The 22,566-nt window shown below is 33.1% G+C and overlaps 1 protein-coding gene and 1 non-coding gene across 11 annotated transcripts in view; both read right to left on the bottom strand.

The window, feature by feature from the left end:
- Nbeal1 (neurobeachin like 1) overlaps positions 1 to 22,566 on the bottom strand; it is a 188,116-nt gene that overhangs the window by 91,296 nt on the left and 74,254 nt on the right. For 5 of the 10 annotated variants that reach the window (XM_058578199.1, XM_046462953.2, XM_046462951.2 and 2 more), the window contains 8 exons: positions 18,113 to 18,199; positions 16,017 to 16,103; positions 11,596 to 11,694; positions 10,927 to 11,507; positions 10,086 to 10,218; positions 9,192 to 9,311; positions 7,725 to 8,028; positions 5,528 to 5,613 (listed from right to left, as the gene is read on the bottom strand). In XM_058578199.1, coding sequence (XP_058434182.1) covers positions 5,528 to 5,613; positions 7,725 to 8,028; positions 9,192 to 9,311; positions 10,086 to 10,218; positions 10,927 to 11,507; positions 11,596 to 11,694; positions 16,017 to 16,103; positions 18,113 to 18,199 — 1,497 coding nt within the window. The remainder of the gene's footprint in view (positions 1 to 5,527; positions 5,614 to 7,724; positions 8,029 to 9,191; positions 9,312 to 10,085; positions 10,219 to 10,926; positions 11,508 to 11,595; positions 11,695 to 16,016; positions 16,104 to 18,112; positions 18,200 to 22,566) is intronic. The other 5 variants (XM_046462954.2, XM_046462952.2, XM_046462957.2 and 2 more) reach the window with 3 other exon arrangements.
- Positions 7,515 to 7,620, bottom strand: LOC124105805 (U6 spliceosomal RNA). Its single transcript, XR_006855877.1, has one exon. It is a non-coding gene; the product is annotated as a U6 spliceosomal RNA (small nuclear RNA).

Here is a 22,566-nt window from a genome sequence, read left to right as displayed (position 1 = left end):
TATGATTCAAATCTGAGATAGAGCCGGGTGTGGTGGCATATGCCTGTAATCCCAGCAGCTACGAAGGCTGAGACAGGAGGATTTCAAGTTCAAAGCCAGCCTCCGCAATGGTGAGGCGCTTAGCAACTCAGTGAGACCCTGTCTCTAAAAAAAATACAAAATAGGCTGGGGTTGTGGCTCAGTGGTTGAATGCCCCAGAGTTCAATCTCTGGTAGCAAAAGAAAAAAAAAAAAGTGAGAGAAATCACAAAAGAATATATTTTATTTGATTATATGAAAATCCAATTGTGGCTATAAGACACTATTTACCTGTGTATTAAAGACACAATTCTGATTTAATTCAGAGTAAGAATTTAATCTGTAATTCAAAAAGTTATTAAAAACCATTTAACTTCCTTTCATGAAGTCATGTAACTTCACACTAAAATCTGAATCTTCAAGTAATGAAACATCTTTGCATTTGATTCCCATTCCAAAAGAAAAGAACATACATGATATAGCTATTGCTTTCCTCTTGGGAAACTGAGAAAATTTAATTTAAAAAAGAATATTTAGCAGTCTATGTCAATCTCAGAGCAGAAATGTCTTCTTCCAGCTGCTTCTTTGAGCACTCTTTACATATGACCTCTCTTAACACGGTAATCTCCTAATGATATGACTGCCTACAGTCTCTTACCTTTCCAATCCAACTTTTGTACTGTAGTTCAAGAACTTTTTTCTAAAATGCAAACCTTAACATTCTACTCTTCTGTGTAAACTCCTTAACCTGGCATACAAGGTTTGCTATAATCTGGTCTCTACTTCCTCTCTAAACTCATTTCCTGACATATCTTCCCCTGCTCAGATACATACATGTAAAACCCTGTTTTATAGTCTATGCCTTTGTAGATGCTGCTCACTGTGAATTCCTCTTTAATCCTGCCTTTTAAGATACAACTCCAATCTCCCTAGAAGAACCAACCATTCCCTGCTTGTATACACGCTACATTTTGTACAGAACTGCAACACAGAAATACTGTATAATGGTTCAAGATATGCACTGATCATACTGGATTGTGAATTTAGCATTATCGTTCACTAGAATTATAAAGCTAGTCAATATACTTATCTTTACTGAGCCTAACAAAAAAGAAAGCTTAGAAAAGATACAGATAATACTATATACATCTCAGGGCTTTTGTGAAGATTAAGTCAAACAGTATAGTAGTTAATATATTATAAACACATAATGAATGATAGCTAAAAAATTCAAAAAATTATATTACACTTTTTTACATATTTATCTCACTTTAGATAGCAAGATTCGTAAAAGCTAGACTTAAGTCTTAAGGTATTCCTCTTTGTTTCCTAAGAATTTTCACAATTCTTGTCAGTTTATTGAGTGTCAAAGAAAAGACAATCAATTGTGAACAAATAAATGACTAAACACCCCCTGCAAAAGAGGGCAAAAATGAAAACACTGATGACTACTGAACAATTCCATACAGCCGCTTTTAGCAAACTGTCATTTGTTAATAACTGAGTTATTTTAAAAAATGTTTTATGCTCAAATGACTTAGGAAATAAAAGATAAAACTAAATGAAAGGGGTTTTGGGGGGGAGGTAGGATTTTTAAACTTTCTCAAATTTTCTAAGAGGGCTATAAAGAATACAACAGCTCTACAAATTTATTTAACCATAGAATCCTTGTATCATGATATACCACAGTTTTGGAGAAACACTCCTTCAGTATACTGTTTTACTTATTATGATATAAGTCATATTGCATTTCTTGGGGAAAAAACAAGGTAATAGCTATTTTTAAAAATATATAAAATTGAAAATTTAACTTTGAATAGTATAAAATTATGAACAAATAAATGACTAAACACCCCTGCAAAAGAGGACAAAAATGAAAACACTGCTGACTACTGAACAATTCCAACAATTCCATAATACCTTAAATTATTAAGTTCAAAAGTATTTTAAAAGTGTAGCTGGGTAAACAAATATATATCATTGGTAAAATGAAAAGCAAACAGAAGATACAAAACTCGAGAAATGTTATAAACAACACAATGCAAGGACCTCGAAAGGGTCCAAGGTAATTTTTTAAATACTAATAAATATTTTAGGACAAACTGAATATAGAGTCATATATGAAATTATGGATCAGTTTCTCATGTTGGTAAGTGGTTATATAGAAATATTAGGGATGAAGTTTTGATAGCTATGTTTGTTATTGTTATTTTAGGTTCTGGAGATTTAACCCAGAGGCACTTTACCACTGAGCTACATTCCTAGCCTCCATTTTTTATAATTTTTATTTTTTATTTTGAGACAGGGTCTCACTAAGGGCCTCCATGAATTGCTGAGGCTGATCCTTAATTTACAATCCTCCGATTTCAACCTCTAGAGCTGCTGGGATTACAGGCAAGCACCACCTCATCCAGCCTGACAGCTATGTTAATTTCCTTTCACAAATGATTTGAGATAGCCAGAAAGTACGGCAAAATGTTAATAACTGGTGAATTTACATGTACAGAATACTGCATATCACTTTACTATTATTTTGACTTTTCTGTAGGCTTGAAATTTTTCAAAATAAAAGGCATTTCTGTACATCAGTGACAAATCCTCAGAAAGAGAAACTAGGAAAACCACCCTATTTATAATAGCCTCAAAAAAAATAAATAAAATAGTTGGGAATCATCTGAATGAAAGAGGTGAAAGACCTCTACAATGAAAACTACAGAACTAAAGAAAGAAATTAAAGACGAGCTTAGAAAATGGAAAGATCTCCTTGTTCTTGGATAGGCAGAAATAATATTGTCAAAATGACCATATTACCAAAAGCACTATACAGATTCAATGCAATCCCAATCAAAATCCCAATGACATCCCTCTTAGAAATAGAAAAAGCAATCATGAAATCCATCTGGAAAAATATAACAGACCCAGAATAGTTAAAGCAATCCATAGCAAGAAGAGTGAAGCTATGGGGAATAAGGGGGAAGGGGGTAGAGGGTAGGACTGATGGTGGAATGAGTTAGACATAACTACCCTATTATGGCATTACTATTCCAGAACTTAAATTATACTGCAGAGCAATAGTAACAGAAACAGCATGGTATTGGCACCAAAATAGACCTGTAGACCAATGGTACAGAATAGAGGACACAGACACTAACCCTAATAACTACAGTTATCTTATATTAAACAAAGGTACCAAAAACATACATTGGAGAAAAGATAGCCACTTCAACAAATGGTGCTGGGAAAACTGGAAATCCACATGTAACAAAATAAAATTAAATCTCTCTCTCTCACCATGCACAAAACTCAACTCAAAGTAGATCAAGGACCTAGGAATTAAACCAGAGACCTTGCACCTAATGGAAGAAAAAGTAGGCCCAAATCTCAATCAATAAATGAGATGGATTCAAGCTAAAAAGCTTCTTTTCAGCAAAATAAATAATCAGTGAGGTGAGTAGAGAGCCTACAGAAAGGGACCAAATTTTACCACAAGCCCATCAGATACAGCACTAATCTCTAAGATATATAAAGCACCCAAAAACCTTAACACCAAGAAAACAAATTACCCAATCAATAAATGGGCCAAGGAACTGAACAGACATTTCTCAGAATATACAATCAATCAACAAATATATGAAAAAATGTTCAACATCTCTAGCAATTAAAGAAATCAAATCAAAACTACTCTAAGATTTCATCTCACACCAGTCAGAATGGCAGCTATCAAGAATACAGTCAACAACATGTGTTGGCAAGGATGTGGGGGAAAAGAACACTCATACATTGCTGATGGGACTGCAAATTGATGCTGCCAATCTGGAAAGCAATATGGATATTCCTTGGAAAACTTGGAATGGAACCACCATTTGACCCGGCTATCCCAATCTTCGGTTTATATCCGAAGGACTTAAAAACAGCCTAATACAGGGATACAGTCATATCAGTGTTTATAGCAGCACAATTCACAATACCTAAATTGTGGAACCAACCCAGGTGCCCTTCAGTAAATGAATGGATAGGGAAAATTTGGTATATATACACAATGGAATATTACTCAGCATTAAAAGAAAATAAAATCATAGCATTTGCAGGTAATGAAGTTGGAGAATATAATGCTAAGTGAAGTAAGCCAATCCCAAAAAACCAAAGGCTGAATGTTTTCTTTGATATGAGGATGCTGACTCATAATGGCGATGGGGAGGAACATGGGAGGAATGGAGAAAATTTAGATAGGGTAAAGGGGAGGGAGGGAAATAAGGGGGAAGGAGTAGGGGGTAGGACTGATGGTGAAATGAGTTAGACATAACTACCCTAAGTACATGTATGAAGACACAAATGGTGAGCTGGGGTTGTGGCTCAGTGGTGGAGTGCTGAGCAGTGCTAGCACGTGCAGGGATCTGGGTTTGATCCTCAGCACCACATAAAAATAAATAAAATAAAGGTACTGTGTCCAACTACAACTAAAAGATGGATGTTTAAAAAAAAAAAAAGACACAAATGGTGTGAAAATACTTTGCATACAGTGACTTGAAAAATTGTGCCCTATATGTGTAATATGAAATGAATTGCATTTTGCCATCATGTATAACAAATTAGAATAAAAAAATAACTTAATAAAGAAAAAATGAAAACAAAAAGTTGGGAGAGGGCTGGGGATATGGCTCAAGCGGTAGGTAGCGCGCTCGCCTGGCGAGTGCGGCCCGGGTTTGATCCTCAGCACCACATACAAAAAAAGTTGTGTCTGCCGAGAACTAACTAAATAATTAAAAAAAAAAAAAAAAAGTTGGGAGAAAATAAAACTAATCACTTCATTTTATTAGGTCAGATATAACAAATACACATTCAAAAATAATAATTATGATTATATGCCAGATTGCTATAACATATAATCTCCCACTACCAAAGCATCTCTGAGTCAACATAATATTTAATATAATGAACACAACTGATGTTTATAATACTTCTCCCTTTTCTCTCCTCCCAGTTCTAACTTTTATCTTCCGTCCCTCTATCCTTGCTGACTTCAAGTACTTTCATTAGATAAGTCCTTGAAGTAAAAAGGATGACAGGCATATAGTAAGTTTCTTTTTTCTCCTTTAGTAAACATTTCTTTTTTCCCTTCATTCTTCTCTCCCTCTTTTGCTGAATCACGTTTTTTTAAAAAATACCAAAGTTTGAGCACATTTCTGTTTCATCTCTCCTTCCAGAAAGTTTAGGTGAACACATGTTCAAATCTGGTTCATTTACTGAATTCAGTTCATTAGTACAAATTCCAACTACAACTATTTCCATTTACACTACTGGAATGACATTATGATAACATTTGAACTCTAACTGGAAGTGTCCTTAATGTTTGCTACTTCTCATCTTTCTTTGAAAAATGCATAATTCAAAAACTGACAATTAAAGCCCCTCCATCTCAATTATCCATTGAAATGACTAAAGGAATAAAAAAGAATCTTAGTTCACAACAGAGTTATAACTAGATGGACAGTCCATGCATTTGCTCTAACCTTTGCTGTGTAGTGAAGAAGGATGTTACCAGGCAGGTCGGCCATGTCATTCTCTTGACATTTCCAAGGGCTTAAACAATTTGGACCTGAAAATTATTTATACACATACATACATATCATTGAATATTTATAGTCTCCTTGGTTCTGTGTTATCAAAACAAAATTTAAAGTGTTTTAAGCTACACAGATAATACACTAAACCATACTAGCTAAAATATTCTTCGAGGTTTTTGTTTGGTTTGGTTTGGTACTGGAGATTGAACCCAGGGGCACTTAACAACTAACTGACATCCCCTGCCCCTTTTATTTTTAATTTTGAGACAGGGTCTCACTAATTTGCTTAGGGCTTTGCTAAGCTGCTGAGGCTGGCTTTGAACTTGAAATCCTCCTGCCTCAACCTCCCAAGCTGCTGGAATTACAAATGTGCGTCACAGTGTCTGGCTGTACTTTAGTTTTTATATCACCTCCAAGTTATCCAAAACCTAGAAAAATTAGGAAGTGGATCAACCTTCACTCCATAAAGGAAACTGTATATAGCATAAAAAAGCTATTATCAAATATAACAAAGTCCACCTAAAAAATCGAAGAACAACAAGTTCAAATAAGATTCTATTTTACATTGAATAATGAAGGAAATGTTATTGATGCTATGGTGAAACTGGTATGTTTCTGTTTTCCTGGTGGGCACTGTGAATTCTTATATCCCTTTTGGAAATGGATTATGCAACATGTACTGAGATTTTAATATATTCATTGAATATTTATCCTAAGAATTTATCATTACATACAACAAAATAAGAAAAACTCTAAGTACAACAGTTCATTAACTTTAAACACTGAATTTTTATACCAATACTAAAAATTTTATAAACAACCTAAATAAATCACACATTATGAATTCAAAGAAACATTATACAACCATCTAAAATGATCACTTATGAAGACTAAAAATAATTATTTGTTAGAGGAGAATTATAAGTAGGAAAATTATAAGAACAAAATGTAAACTACATAGCCATAATGACTAAACAAAATGACTTATTACTAGTTTTAATTTATTTGGATTATGGACTACCTGTAAACATTCTGGTGAGTTCAAAGGTTTACCATAAACTTTGAAAGTCTGGATTGTCCCATTCATGTCAAAACTCCAGTAATCTAAAAAGAATATGTTGACCGCCCCCCCCCCCAAAAAAAAGCCATTCTGCCAAGTTAATGTATATGACTTTCAGAGACTTAACATCTGAACATCCTGCTAGAATATAATTTTGTAAGTAGTTATGATTCAAAAATAATTAATGTGTGTGTGTGTGTGTGCGCGCGCACGCTTAAAATCTTGGTCAAAAGTAAAGGCCAAAACAAAAAAATTGTACAATCTTATTTTTTTCAGGTATATTAATACACCAATTATAAAGATGACAAGTTTTAAAACAAGACTCATGATTTCTTATGGAGATAAGCTTATATTTTGTTTTATCAATTCACTAATATCTGACAAAAGAACTGGCATTGTTATGGATGGCCCTAAAATTCATGTTAAAGACATAGTCTCCAATATGACTATACTTGGAAATAGAGTCTTAAGGAGATAAAGTTATATAAAGTCATAATAGTGGATCCCTAATCTGATATGGTTCCTTACAAGAAAAGAGACAGCAGAGGTCTCTTATTCAGTCCACATGCAAACAGAAGAAAAACCCTATAACACTGCAATGTGGCAGCTACCCATAACTATGAAGAGAAGCTTCACTAGAAAACAATCTTGATGCACACTGCTCTTGGACTTCTAGTTTCCAGAACTGTGAGAAGATAAATTTCTCTTGTTAAAGCCACCAAGTCTGTGGTATTTTGCAATGGCAACTCTAGGAGAATAATTCTGGCAGTTTATGGATGATATCTTGAAATATTTTCCAAAGGTTTGTTTTATTTATGCTTACAAAAAATATATAGTACATGGGGACTTTTCCTTTCTTCATTTTTTTTTTTTTTAAATATGGAACACTTCACGAATTTGTGTGTCATCCTTGAGCAGGGGTCATGCTAATCTTCTCTATATTGTTCCAATTTTAGTATATGTGCTAAATTTTATATGCTGAAGGGAGCACTCCTTTGATTTTCAATGAAAATAAATACACTCTCCAAATAGTTTCTTTAGAAAATTTTAAATTTAATTAAACAGTATAATGTACATGCTTACCTGCTAAATACAATGCTTTCACTTGAGGAGGCTGCAGTGCTTCATAAAAGATAATAACAGACCCTAGCTGACCCTCCAGGGATGTGGGACATCCCCATTCACTGTCTTGGGTTCCAGCTGATATCAATTTGGTAACTAATTTTGATTTTTCAGTTGCTCCTCCCCAGGAGGCTGATGATAGAATTCCACCAAATGATGCCCGATGAGGGGTAATGGGAGAAGAAAATGGTGGATCTGGAATTTGAGACGGTGGAGGAGTGGTGGTTCTTTGCCCAGCTGAACCAATACAACAGGAAGTAAAAGACTAAGAAACAAACAAATTATTACACCATTTTAAATAAATATCAAATTTCATGTTTAAAATTACATAGTGAGAGCCGGAGATATAGCTCAGTGGTACAGCCCTTGCCTAGTATTTGCAAGGCCCTAGGCTTAATCCCCAGTGATGGAAAAAATAAATTAGATATAAATAGCATATAAAACTAAGCAAATAAACAGACTGAAAATTATGTTTTATTTTTACTGGATCAAGATGTATATATGCATGTATATACACAAGAAATCATTACCAAAGTTCCCCTTGGCCAATAGAATTCAGATGTATTATTTTTATGACTCACTTTACATACTTGTAATTTAAAAATATTTTAATGAGTGCATATTATGAAAAAATTTTTAAACAGCTTTACTGTTATCTAAAATAGAAAAAAACTACCTTTCCCCCTTAAAAATTTACAGAGAATTGTGTATCAGTATAATGCTCATTACAGGCTATCTTAAAATGGTCATCAAAAACAATAAGAAATTATTCAACTCCTAGAAGGACTTGAGAAATAATCTACTCCATTCCATTACCTTCAGAAAAGACTTTCTCAAAATTCTCAAAGAACTTTTACATAAGTAGTCACTGAGAACCACCTCTGTAAATAAAGTCTATCTTATACCTAACTACAACATGCAAGGTTTTTTAAAAATATTTTTTAAATTGCAGATGGACGCAAAACCTTTATTTATTTTTATGTAGTGCTGAGGATAGAACCCAGTGCCTCATATATGCCAGACAAGTACCCTACCACTGAGCCACAACCCCAGCCCCCAACATGCAAGTTTTAAGTTTCTTCATTATTTCAAATTAATGTGAATGGAAGAGTTCATAATAATATTTCATAAGAGAGTTTTATTAAATTATCTAATCATTTCTCTGGCTTCCTGTTTTAAGTCTTTTTTTTTCCCTTAAATCTTCAATTGCATTTGTTTCTTCCTTGAATTGTTTTCCTTTTCAACACACTTGTCTGACAAAATCTAATGATAGCTGACAAATTAATTTACTATCTTAATATATAGAATACACTTCCAAATTTTAGAACCCTATATTTTGAACAAACAAAATCTTCTAAATTAACTGAAATCTTTAAGAGTTCTCAATCAAGTAAGCCTGAAAGAAAAGAGTAGGTTAAATATACTTACCTCATTCATGGCAGGAAATCTGAGAGGGGCAGAAACCTTCTGTTGTCCATTGTCATAGATATAAACAAGACTCTGACCAAAGGGTCTTTTTCCAGGCATGTGAACAATAGTTATGTTGTGCTGGTGAAGTAAAACATACATGTGAAAGGCTAAAATTATACTGCCTTTGGAATGACAAATGTTTTCAAAGTATTACTCTATAATATGTTTGTGTGAACAGAATATTAAGATTAAACACAGTTAACTGCTGATTAAAATGATGTTCTTAAAGTGAGAATAATTTTTTCTGTAGTACTATAAAACACTTAAACCTTTTCTAAAAAATATTAAAAAATCAAAACATAATGTCTTTTCTTCATTTTCCAAAGCTTTGAATATTCTTTAAAATCAATCTTTCTAATAAAGACACATTTTATATTTTTAAAAAAGCAGAAGAGGGCTGGGAATGTGGCTCAAGTGGTAGCGTGCTCGCCTGGCATGCGTGGGGCGCTGGGTTCAATCTTCTACACCACAAAAAATAAAATAAAGATATTGTGTCCACCTAAAACTAAAAAATAAATATTTTTTTAAAAAAACAATAGAAATGCATTGTTTTTAATGATTTCTCATGTCATTTTAATTGAAATTCAAAATTAAATGTGCTTTTAGAAGACCTCAAAGAAATCATAACATTTCATTTTAGGTTTTAGCAGAAATTTTATTATCATAAATTATATTTATGACAACATAAGCAGTATTAACCTTCCAATAGACAAACTCCAAAATGAGAACCTTAAAGTAAAAATTAATTGACTCTCAAAAAGCAAATGAAAAAAAACTCCTTTGAAGGTGCATCAAATTGTGTTTTTTCAAGAAAAGAACCAACAAGTTAAATATGATGTCTCAAAGCCTTACCCAGAGGGAATCACAGAAACTGTGGTCAGGAAGCATAACTGTTGCATATTCTCTTCTGGTGCACACTGCCACAACCAACATACCTGAATGGGTAATAAAAGCTTCAAAACCCATGCCACTTCCTGTAAAAAAGCTAACATAAATATATATTATCAGAACTCCTGAAGTCAGTTGATGAGTTTCATCATCACTGAAACCCACAGAATCATAAAGCCATCATGAACACCTTTATCAGCAATGCAGTAGCTTAAACTCTAACGCCACACATCGGTCCAACTTTGTTTCAAAGACATTTTTTAAATTTTTTTTTTTTGGTATAAGAGTTAACAAATCATACAAGGCAGCATTATAACTATAATTCCATTAGCAAACTACAATAAAACTAAAAAAAAATTTAAGATCTTCAATATTCTTCCAAATAAAATTCAGAAAGCAAACATAAAGGTCTTAAAAATCACAAGAATTAAAAATTATTAGGTACTGCAGACTAGATAGACATGTACATAAATTTTCTGGTCCTTTATATAAGAAGCATATAGTATCTTCAATGGGTCACAAAGATTATCATTGAAGTTTATTAATCCTTTCTTCTCCACTTTTATAGTCCAAAACTAACCTCAGAACTTACGTAGCAAATATCTGAGTTATATAATTATTATTAAAAATATATATAATAAAGCACTTATAATTAAACTGCATGCAGCTAAAAGACAAAGAAACTTCAGATAAATTGTTGTACATTTAAAAGTAAGATATTTCCAGAGGCTTTTTCCTATTTGGGAACCATAGGATATATACTGCTATGACAATAGTTATGTAAATTCCATAACTATACCATTACCTGTATAATTGTTTTCTTTTTCCTCTTTTGTTAGCAACACCAAGAGTCAACTGATCCTGATCTAAACAAAACCAAGCACTGAAAGAAAAGGCAGACCCTGGCCATTTCTGTATGGGGGGCACAGAAATTCCTGCCATACTATGTGACAAATTAAAATACTGCAGTGCACTTTCTAGACTAAGTTTTCGGGCCATTGTCAGTATCGCTCGAGTCACAGCAGTGGTATAAGGATGAATAAACTCAGATTGATCCACCCTGAGCAATCTCAGCAAGCTACGGATTTCTTCTGAGCTCACTGACTGACTCCCCAAGGAACCATAGATTGCAATCAAGTTCTCAGCACAAATTCGATGAAGGGAAGAATGGGAATCAAGGGTTTCAATTATCCTAATTCCCATGTTTGCATTGACACATGTAGTTCGACTCTGCCTATTAATACAACAAATTTTCTTCAGCCAATCAGAGATGAAGATTTGCAGGTCATGGGATTCAAGCTCTGGAAGCCACTGGATAAGAAGCAAGAGAGGATGGACATTACTAATGCCCAAAATCCCAACTGAAGTATGGTCACCCTCTACAGCCTGAAAAAACAACATAAAAAATAAAAGGTTAGTTACCATTTTTGAAATGGAGATAAATTAGCTTTTTAAAAAAAGGTTAAAAACTCACCATGTTCATAAGTTCTTTAAGTAGTTCCAATGGAGGCTGACCCAGAGATTTTAATACTTCAAACATGTGTGTATAACCAATTCTTTCTTTAAATATTTCCTAGAGGAGAAAACAATATATAAAAGCACATTTTAAATGCCTAGATTTGTTGAAATATTAAAAATATTGAAAATCCTTTTAAGCTAATGAACTTAATATTAAATTAAAAAAAGATTATGAATTCAATATTCTCTCAAATTACATGTGTTTATCTTTAAACAGAATCCTTACAACTTCTGGAATAACAGAGTTATAATAATCTATCAAAATGCAAAACAAAGTGAGCATAACTGTGTTTAAAACTTTTTTAATATTTACAGAATATGGTAAATGACACTTAACCTTTTAAAGTGATTTTTAATTAATAGAGTATTAAGTGAAATTAAAACAAAAATAGAGGAAAAAAAATGAGAAGACTTGGAGGTAAGAGGAGTCAGATAATAACCTCAAAGAACCAAAGAGTACTGGCAATTTTAAGTAATGGCCAGAAAAAGAAAAGAAAAACTGAATACATAGAGTTTTCTCTCTGCTCTTTGTATCTAAATGGTCTAAATTATTGGGAGCATTAACTTCATTTTAGAAAGTTCTATATTACATATATTTTAAAACAGTAGGCACCTAATGTCATACAGTGAAATATATAGATAACCAACAAAAGTAGAAAATACTAAATCACTCCATTAAATTAGGCAGATGTTTATACACTCATTATAAAATCAAAAGATTTAAACAAAACCAGTAAAACTGGTTGTTTTTAGAAAGGAGAAATAGTTGCACTGTGGGCCAAGGATAGGAGGAAATATTGTTTGCAAAGGGTATTTGTTATATAACCTTTGGTTTTTAAACCATGTAAAGTATTACACAGTCAACAACAAAAACAAAGAAAAAAAAACTCTTTAAAAAACCTTGAGCATTTTTTAGCTTTGAATTTCAGAATATAGTATATGCAATCCATTACACTCAAAAAATCAATCACTTAGAATTTAAAAAATTATTTCTTCCTTACAGAAACAATTAAATGCACATTCAAGTCAGAAGTTGGACTGTAAAATCCAAAACCTTATTCAATAGAATCCTAACCATGAGTTTCAACAACATTTCCAGGGCAAAACTTAGTTTCCTAAGACAAACCAGCTAGGGAATACAACTGAAGGAATGACTCAGGGAACAGACAGTAATTAGTTCACTTCTGGAACCAGAAAAGTGAGGAATAAAAGATGTTAGAGGTGGGAGATAGGTAAATAAAGTGGTAATAATGTCACTAACATTTACTTAGCATTTACCGTTTGCCTGGCTCTGTGTTTACCATTTTATACAGGTGACCCTACTAATCATTACAATTACTCAATAAAATAGTTGTCAGCATATAGGTAGCTAACAGCATAAGTGAACAGAAGGATAGTCAGAGGTAGTGAATGAGAAGGGACAGAAAACTCTGCAGGTTAGTGACTACAATCAAAGAAACAGAATCACCATGCCTATAAAACTTGGAAAAACAAACCTCAAAGTGACAGGGCAGATCACACGTGAAAAATGTTTGTTACGGCTAGTCATAAACTGACTAAATAGAGAAAACCGGTTTTCTTCTTTTTTTTTTTTTTAAAGAGAGAGAGAGAAAGAGAGAGAGAGAGAGAGAGAGAGAGAGAATTTTTTTTTAATATTTATTTTTAGTTTTCGGCGGACACATCTTTATTTGTATGTGGTGCTGAGGATCGAACCCAGTGCCACGCGCGTACCAGGCAAGCGCGCTACCACTTGAGCCACATCCCCAGCCCCAAAACAGGTTTTCTTTATTAAAAAGAAAAATTATAATATAAAACCGAATTCCTTAAATTAACAATAGACTCACTTAAAAGCAATCTTTAACAAAAACAGTGAAGTAAGAGGCATCACAATACCAGATCTTAAAACTACACTACAGAGCAATAGTAACAAAAACAGCATAGTATCAGCACCAAAATAGACAAGTAGAACAATGGTACAAAATAGAAGACACAGAGACAAACCCACATACAGTTATCTCATATTAGACAAAGGTACCAAAAACACATTGGAGAAAAGATAGCCTATTCAATAAATGGTGCTGGGAAAACTGGAAGTCCATATGTAGCAAAATGAAATTAAATCTCTATCTCTCACCCTACATAAAAATCAACTCAAAATGGATCAAAGAGTTAGGCACTACGGGCTGGGTTTGTGGCTCAGTGGCAGAGAGCTTGCCTAGCATGTGTGAGGTACTGGGTTCAATACTCAGCACTGCATATAAATAAATTAATAAAATAAAGGTCCATCAACAACTAATAAAAATATTTAAAAAAATAACTAGGCACTAGAACAGAGACGTTACATTTAAGAAGAAAAAAGAGGTCCAAATCTTCATCATGTCAGCTTAGGATCTGACTTCCTTAACAAGATTCCTAAAGCACAAGAAATAAAATTAAGAATCAATAAATGGAATGGATTCCAACTAAAAAGCTTCTTCTCAGCAAAGGAAACAATCAATAACATGAAGAGAGAGCTTACAGACCAGGAAAAAATTTTTACCACACGCACCTCAGATAGAGCATTAATCTCCAGGACATAAAGAACTCAAAAAATTTAACACCAAAAAAATAAATAACCCAATCAATAAATGGGCTAAGGAACTGAAGAGACACTTCATAGAAGAAATACAATCAATCAACAAACATATGAAAAAATGTTCATCAACTCTAGCAATTAGAGAAATGCAAATCAAAACCACTCTATCATTTCATCTCACTCCAGTCACAATGGCAATTACCAACAATACAAACAAGGGCTGGAGTTGTGGCTCAGCAGCAGATTGCTCTCCTCGCACGTGCAAGACCCTGGGTTCGATCCTCAGCACCACATAAAAATAAATAAGTGAAATAAAGGTATTGTGTCCAACAACAACTAAAAAATAAATATTTTTTTAAAAAAGAATTCAAGCAATAATAAGTATTGGTGAAGATGTGGGGAAAAAGACACACTCATACATGGCTGTTGAGATTGCAAATTGGTGCAATCACTTTGGAAAGCAGTATAAAAATTTCTCAGAAAACTTGGAATGGAACCACCATTTGACCTAGCTATCCCACTGCTCAGTTTATACCCAAAGGACTTAGAATCAGCATACTACAGTGATTCAGCCAGATCAATGCTTATTGCAGCTCAATTTACAATAGCTGAACTATGGAACCAACCTAGATGCCCTTCAACAGATAATGGATAAAGAAAATATAGTACATATATATAATGGAATATTACTCAGCCTTAAAGAAAAATGAAATTATGGCATTTGTTGGTAAATGGATGGAACTAGAGAATATCATGCTAAATGAAATGAACCAATCACAAAAAAAACAAAGGCTGAATGTTTTCTCTGATAAGCAGATGCTGATCCATGGTGTGTGTGGGGGGGTGGGTAAGGAAGAATGAAGGAACTTTGGATTGTGCAAAGGGGAGTGAAGGGAGGGTGGGGCTGTGGGGTTGGGAAGGACAGTAGAATGAGACAGACATTATTACTCTATATACATGTATGATTACACTACTCGTGTGACTCTATACCATGTACAGCCAGAGGAATGAAAAGATGTGCTCCATTTGTGTAAAATGTGTCAAAATGCATTCTACTGTCATGTATAACTAATTAGAACAAATTAAACAAAAAATAGAAGGGAGACCAGAAAAAATAGAAGAAGGGGATCAGGGGGAGGGAGGAGTGGGAAAGGGGAGATACTGGGGAATGAAACTGATCAGATTATATTGTTTTATTATGTGCATGTATGAATACATTATAACAAATCTCAAAAAAAGATCATTTCAATATCAGAGCTAGCTCCCATTCTTTGAAAAACACTGGAAATCTTCACTAATTTACAATGTCTTTTTTTTTTAATTGTAGATGAACACAATACCTTTATTCAATTAATTTACTTAATTTGTATATGGTGCTGAGGATGAAACCCAGTGCCTCACACTTGCTAGGCAAGTGTATTTCCATTGAGCCACAATCCCAGGCCCATCAATGTTTTTTAAAATCCTGCAGTGTCCTTGGGGCTTTGCTTATCATTAAAATTATCAGTAAATTGGGCTGGGGCTGTAGCTCAGTGGTAAAGTGGCTGCTTAGCATGTGTGAGGCCCTGGGTTCAATCCTCAGCACCACATAAAAATAAATGAAGATACTGTGTGTTTATCTACAACTAAAAAATATTTTTAAAAATTATCAGTATTCTTACATTAAGATGAGGTATTTCGTGAACTATTTTATTTCAGGTATTAAGCCATATGTATTATAGACTTTTACATATTATTTTGGGATTTATATAGTGAATAATGGCAGATCTAAGACATTTCAAAGCTTGGGAGATATGTTTTACCTTAGCAGCTGGAGATTTGTTCATTATTGCTGTCAAAGCTTGGATGGTTGACACCGCCAAACAATCCAACTGTCCCTGGAACACCTGCTGAAAGAAATTAAAAAATCAATAGCGGTCAAGATTTTTAGTCACTTAGGAAACCTCTGTTCTGAAAACCTGAAAAAATACTTAACATGCATTACATTCCTCTTCCTATGAAATGTAAAACACTGTGACCTGCAAGAAAAGTTACCTACTTAACAGAAATAAGCCATATGTCAAAAAGAATAAGGCAAAATTCACTCATTACATTAAGTGTTTTTGAGGGGGAGGGAAAACCCACCCCACCAAGCTCAACACATGCTTTTAAAAACGAATGGACAATCTCAAGAGGAAGGAAGGGAGGTCTATAATTGGAAATTCTATTATGTTTTAATTTCCCTTCAAAGATATACTTGAACTTCCTAGGCTTAAATTCCACTAGCATGTATAATGAGATAGCTAAAAAGTGTACTTAGTTTCCAAACTCTATATTAAAATTGATCATCACACACCAATTAATCATCATCCTCACAAACAATAAGTTATGTTTTATATAAAATGCAAATTTTGAGAGAGTTTAAGAAAGAGACATGTATCTATAATCACTGTCATGTTTTTGAGAAGGCAACGTTTAGTGCTAAAATTTTTAAGAAAGAATTTAAAAAGCTCCATTTTGTTTATGCTTCATTAAAAACCAGACATCTTAAATTTCAGGGCCCTGCCTGTATAGCAAAAAAAAAAAACAATCAATATTTAACAACTGACCATGACTATTACTTATAGACTTAGCTTGAAAAACATAGAATGTTTATATTCCTGTAGATAATTACCATGAAAGCACAGAACAAGAACTGGAAAGATGTAAAAATAAATAGTCCTGAAAAATTCTGAAGCCAGTCAATCCACAAATAGGATTTTCCTCACCATCTTCCAGTAAAAAAATTCAAATGCAAAGGGAACTGTTTAGATTAATTTAACTGTAGTGTTGAATTAAGCTCAATCACCTTTAGGTAGGGCATTTAATATAAAATTCTGGTTTTTGTTGATGCTGTTTATTAAATAATATTATGTAGGATAAACATATTACATATACAATAAACATTACAGTACATATTAAACATTCTGCATACAGCAGAATTTTATACAAGTGCTAGATTTTGTCCAAGAAAAATCCCAAAAGACCTCATTATATCCACTATTTAGAGTTATAACATAAACTTCTACAAGACTATTATAATTATTTTATTAAACTATATAAGTAGGCTTCAGAGGGACTAAATGTGTATAGAGAAATCTAAAAGAGTACTCTGTAAAATATTTCCCATTGAGAAAACAATACACTAAAATATAGTTTCTTTTTATACCACAACTCTGTTAATCTAGATATTAACATAATGTTAATAAAAGACATAAGTTCTCTTACATTTTGGAAAAGAAAAGAGCAAACTTCATTTTAAGTTTTTTACAAATTAATTTACCTAACACATGAGAAGTAACACTTACTATGTAAGTTTGCTTCATTATCCTTATATAGAGTTGAATTTTTAGACTAGAAAAAAGTTGAGTTTATGCTAATTTAACATTCAAAGAGTTCAGCATCTTCTTCCCTTCCTCCAAGATTCAGGTTGTCCATTGAATTATAATCATTATTTGTCAATAAGAAGCAAAGAATCAACATATTAACAATGACCATACGTATTCACACACAAATACCTGAGGTTCCAATTAAACCAAAGTGCTTAGAAAAGGAAGCCCCCAAAATATGAAGTCACCATCAGGTAGACAGCATTGATACTGGGATCCCATTCCTGTACTTTATATCTCCTCAAACTAAAGAGAATACATGTGCACAGATAGCATTTTATTCATTGCTTCTACTAACCACCAAGATAATTATCCTTGAGATGAAAGTAATTCTTATTTTAATATTTAAGTAATTTTCAAAAATAATTAATGAATATTAGAATTATTTAATGTTTATGTATTTTAAGAAGCAAGAAGAAAAGTACAGGAAAGTTATTCCCATTGACTGATTTTGGACTTCGGCTGAAACAAGATGCAGGTTTTGTAGATACCTGGTCCTCATTCATTTCTGTCAGTAATTTGTTGGCAAGTTCTTTCTCGTTCTTGTCTGCCACCTTATTATTAGCATTTAAAAACAGCTGTTAAAAACAGAGATAAGAATAATGGAGAAAGATAATTAAATTGTTACCTCTAAGAAAAATGAAACCTAAATGGATTCCCACCTTTCTTGAAAACCAATCCAAGAATCCACCTGTGAAGTATATCACTTCCAGAAATTGCAGATTATTTGCTTTTTGGGTAACAAACTAATATTAGTTTATATACCATGACTAATTATCATAGATATATTTCACCCTTAGAACTCAAAGTTACTAGAATAAGAAATAACAATAATTAAAATTAGTTAATATTCCTAACTACTTACAGAAACATCAGGAGAATGCCTCACAGAGGAGGAGGAAAGCTGCTACTGAGATAGACTCAAGATATTACAGTAAATAATGTACTTAGTCAAGTAAGTTTGTGAAATACTATTTAACTATTGAAAGGGTTATATCTTCAAATGCTTTTCTCAGAGTCTCCAACAGGCTAATGTATAACCCCACACGGAGGTCAGTGTACAGAATTTTCCAAATTTATCTTACTGTACATCATATCAGAACGCCATAAAACAGGGATGGGGTTGTAGCTCAGTAGTACAGCACTTGCCTCGCGTACATGAGGCCTGGGTTTGATCCTCAGCACCACATAAAAATAAATAAATAAATAAATATAAATATATTGTGTCCATCTACAACTAAAGAATTTTTTAAAAGAATATCATAAAACAATATTCTCCAAAGTTTTAAAGAGTTGAACTTAATTTATATTAGTTTGTATACTGGAAAGGGAGATTGGTATTATTTATGGCACACATGAGGATTACCCTCCTCTGAATGGGAAAAAAAAAAAAAAGAATCAAGTATTTTAATTTTAGATTATTTGTTGTTTTGTTTTGTCTATGGTACTGGGATTGAACCCAGTGGCACTCTACCACTGAGCTGCATCCCCAGCCATTCTTTATTTTTGAGACAGAGTCTTGCTAAATTGCCTGGGATGTCCCTGAACTTGCCAACTTCTTGCCTCAGCCTCTCACGTAGCTGGGATTATATTCCTGTGCCACCACACCCAGCTTAATTTTAGTTTTAATATACAAAACAGCATTCCAAAAGGCTTTGGACTCTGGCACAGTTTGCCTAAAGACAAAAATAATTCAAATGAGAGTGAAAGAAGAAAAAGTTAGATATATAAAAAAACTAAAAGCATACCAAGAAGAAGTTCTTAGGAAAATCTGTGATTTCAGAAAGTTTAGTTACGTGCTAAAATACTGCAATATAAAATTAACTGAAGTGCTGGGGCTGTAGTGGCAGAGCACTTGCCTAGCATGTGTGAGGCACTGGGTTCGATCCTTAGCACCACATAAAAATAAATAAAAAAAGGCATTCTGTCCATCTACAACTACGAAAAAAAAATTAACTGGATAAAGGTAAGTATACAACAGGTACATAAAGCTTAATAGGCTTTTTGGAGTCAGAGACCTGAGTTGGAATCATGGCTTTCCTACTTTTTTTTTTTTTTTTTAATATTTGTAGGGTACATATTAGCTGGTGAGTCTAATGGTGAGTCTGGAGAATCAAGTCAAATTTTTTTTTTTAAGAGACAGAGAGAGAACTTAAAAAAAAATATATATATATATTTTATATTATATAAAAATATATATATATTATATTATATATAAAAAATATATATATATATATATATATATTTTTTTTTTTTTTTTTTAATTTTCGGTGGACACAACATCTTTGTTTGTATGTGGTGCTGAGGATTGAACCCGGGCTGCACGCATGCCAGGCGAGCGTGCTACGGCTTGAAGCCACATCCCCAGCCCCGGCTTTCCTACTTTTTAACTGTTTGATTTTAAGGAAAACTAACTACTCTAAGTTTGTTTTCTTAAAAATGGGAAGAATAATAAATATCTCATCAAATAGCTGTACATGTTAAATGATATAATCTATGGTAGTTTATTTACATGGTATGTAGCACATAACACAGACTTAGTAAATGAAAGCTAGTATTATCAGCAAAGATTTGGGGAAAAATATTGCATATTATTCAGATGCAAGGAAATAGAAATGCTCTGATGAAGCTAATACGGGTAAAAATAAGGAAGCTTTCCAAGGGTTAGGTATGTAGCTTATAGGCAGGGCACTTGCCTAGTGTGCACAAAGCCCTCTGTTCAATTCCAGTACTGCCGAGAGAGAGAGAGAGAGAGAGAGAGAGAGAGAGAGAGAGAGAGAGAAAGAGAGGGCGAGAAAGTCTTTCCAAACAGCAACACAGCAATGTACATGAAGAATCTTCCAAAAGTTCTTACTCTTAAATGAGTAATTCTAAACATACACTAAGACACAATCAAAAAACACCAAGATTTTTACCACAGCCCCAAAGTCAATGGGATGGTTTCTGAATCCCTCTTATTGCTACTACTAAAGATAATGCTGTTCTTCTGTTCTAATTCAAACCTCTATGGATGGCTTTTAAAAAATTACAATAATTCAAATCATGTTTCTTCAAGGAAACAAAATAACTTATAGTGGACTGTGATTCTCATACAAAAAGAAAGCACAGAAACTGCCAGCGGTCAGCTAAAGATTTTCCATGTTTCATAAATTATTTGTGTCACTTTAATCTTTAGTTTCCAATGTTTCCAACAGGTGTGCATGTTTAAACAGCAAAACTGTCATATTCTGTATGATGGAATAAAGCAGAATAAATGATTTATTCTTTACTAATAACAAAAAAAATCAATTTAAACAGAAAGTAATCACAGACATTTGTACCACCATGTAATACATTTTTATACATTCAGGAATAATATAAACTATGTTCATAAAATGTTTATGTATCAATATAATCTTAATTTTCCTATTTTAATGCATAGGCAACATATTTTGTACTGACTAAATAATGAACTTAAGTGCAATTAATACAATTAGAAAACTACATATCACAATGGACTTTTAGGACCATGGGAAAAATAAAAAACTGGGTAAGAAATCCTAGCTCCATCACTTATTACTACTAACCTTGGGCTAGTAATTATATCTTTCTTGACACACTTTTCCTTATATGTATGATGAACAAATTGGAAAGCTTATTTCAAAGCTTCTCCCATTTTTAAAGACTTAATGACCGTCAGAATGGCTATTATCAAAAAACAAAAACAAAAAAAGAAATACTGGATATATTGTGGAGAAAAAGGAACCCTTGAACACCACTGGTGGGAATGTAAATTAGGATAGTCACTATGGAAAACAGTATAAGGTTCCTCAAAAAGCTAAAAATAGAACTACCATATGATCCAGCTATCCTACTCTTGGGTATGTAACTACTGGAAATGAAGTCATCACACAAAAAAGGTAACTGCATGCCTGTATTTATTATGGCACTATTCACAATAGCTAAGATATGGAATTAGTTTAGATGAATAGATAACAAAAATATGATACACACATACACACAATGGGAGTATCATTCATCCATAAAAAAATAAAATCTTATCATTGCAGCAAAATGGATGCAACTAGATGACATTATGTTAAGGGAAACAAACATTATGTTAAGTCACACACAGACAAGTATCACCTGTTCTCTCTCATATGTGGAAACTAAAGTGGAGAGGGCTTGCCTATAATGCACTAGTCCATGGGTTCAATCCCCAGCACCACAAATAAAAAACTATACAGATTGTATGTGGAAACAAAAGACCTAAAAGTAGAAGACAGATTACTAGGGACTGGGAAGGTGTTGAAGGGAAAAGGGTGGGTATCGAAGAAGAAGGATGGAGCATATAACCATGCATAATGTATGCCTATAGGGAAAATCATATAGAATCCCATTAATTTGTACAATTAATATGTACCAATAATTTTTTAAAAAGATTTAAAGACAATAATGTCACAATCCACAGTGATTCAGACAAAACTATTCCTGAAGTAAAGAAGATGTACAGCCAATAGGAAAGGCCCAAGTTCCAAAGGCTGGTTTTCCCCCATGAAATGGGTTTATTCTCCAGCATTTCCTGTTTCAAAACAAAATGTGGTAAGTAGTATTAAAAAATAATTTTTTTTCACAGTTTACAAATCTTTTTTTTTTTTTAATTACAGGGAAAAGCATCCAGTCACAGAATGGCTTGTATTATGTGATTTGTAACTAGAAGTACATTAAAAAATAAAACCTGATGTCTTAGGTTAAAAATCTTTTCTATTAGGGGTTCGTGGAAAATTCCTAGAGAATGTCAATACTATTTCTATGTGTCAAACATCATATGAAAAGCTTAGTAAAAATTCCATTGCAAATATATACCTCATTTTCTATATTCATTCAGTGACGGGTGTGTAATTTGTTTCCACATCTTGGCTATTATAAATAATAGCTGAGATTGTCAAAAGCATAAGTAAATTAA

Source organism: Marmota monax, unplaced genomic scaffold (genome assembly GCF_021218885.2).
Source record: "Marmota monax isolate L192 unplaced genomic scaffold, Marmota_monax_Labrador192_F-V1.1 WCK01_AAM20220418_F8-fsc00095, whole genome shotgun sequence".
Classification (NCBI taxonomy): Eukaryota; Metazoa; Chordata; class Mammalia; order Rodentia; family Sciuridae; genus Marmota; species Marmota monax.
This window is presented reverse-complemented; position numbering and strand designations above follow the sequence as displayed.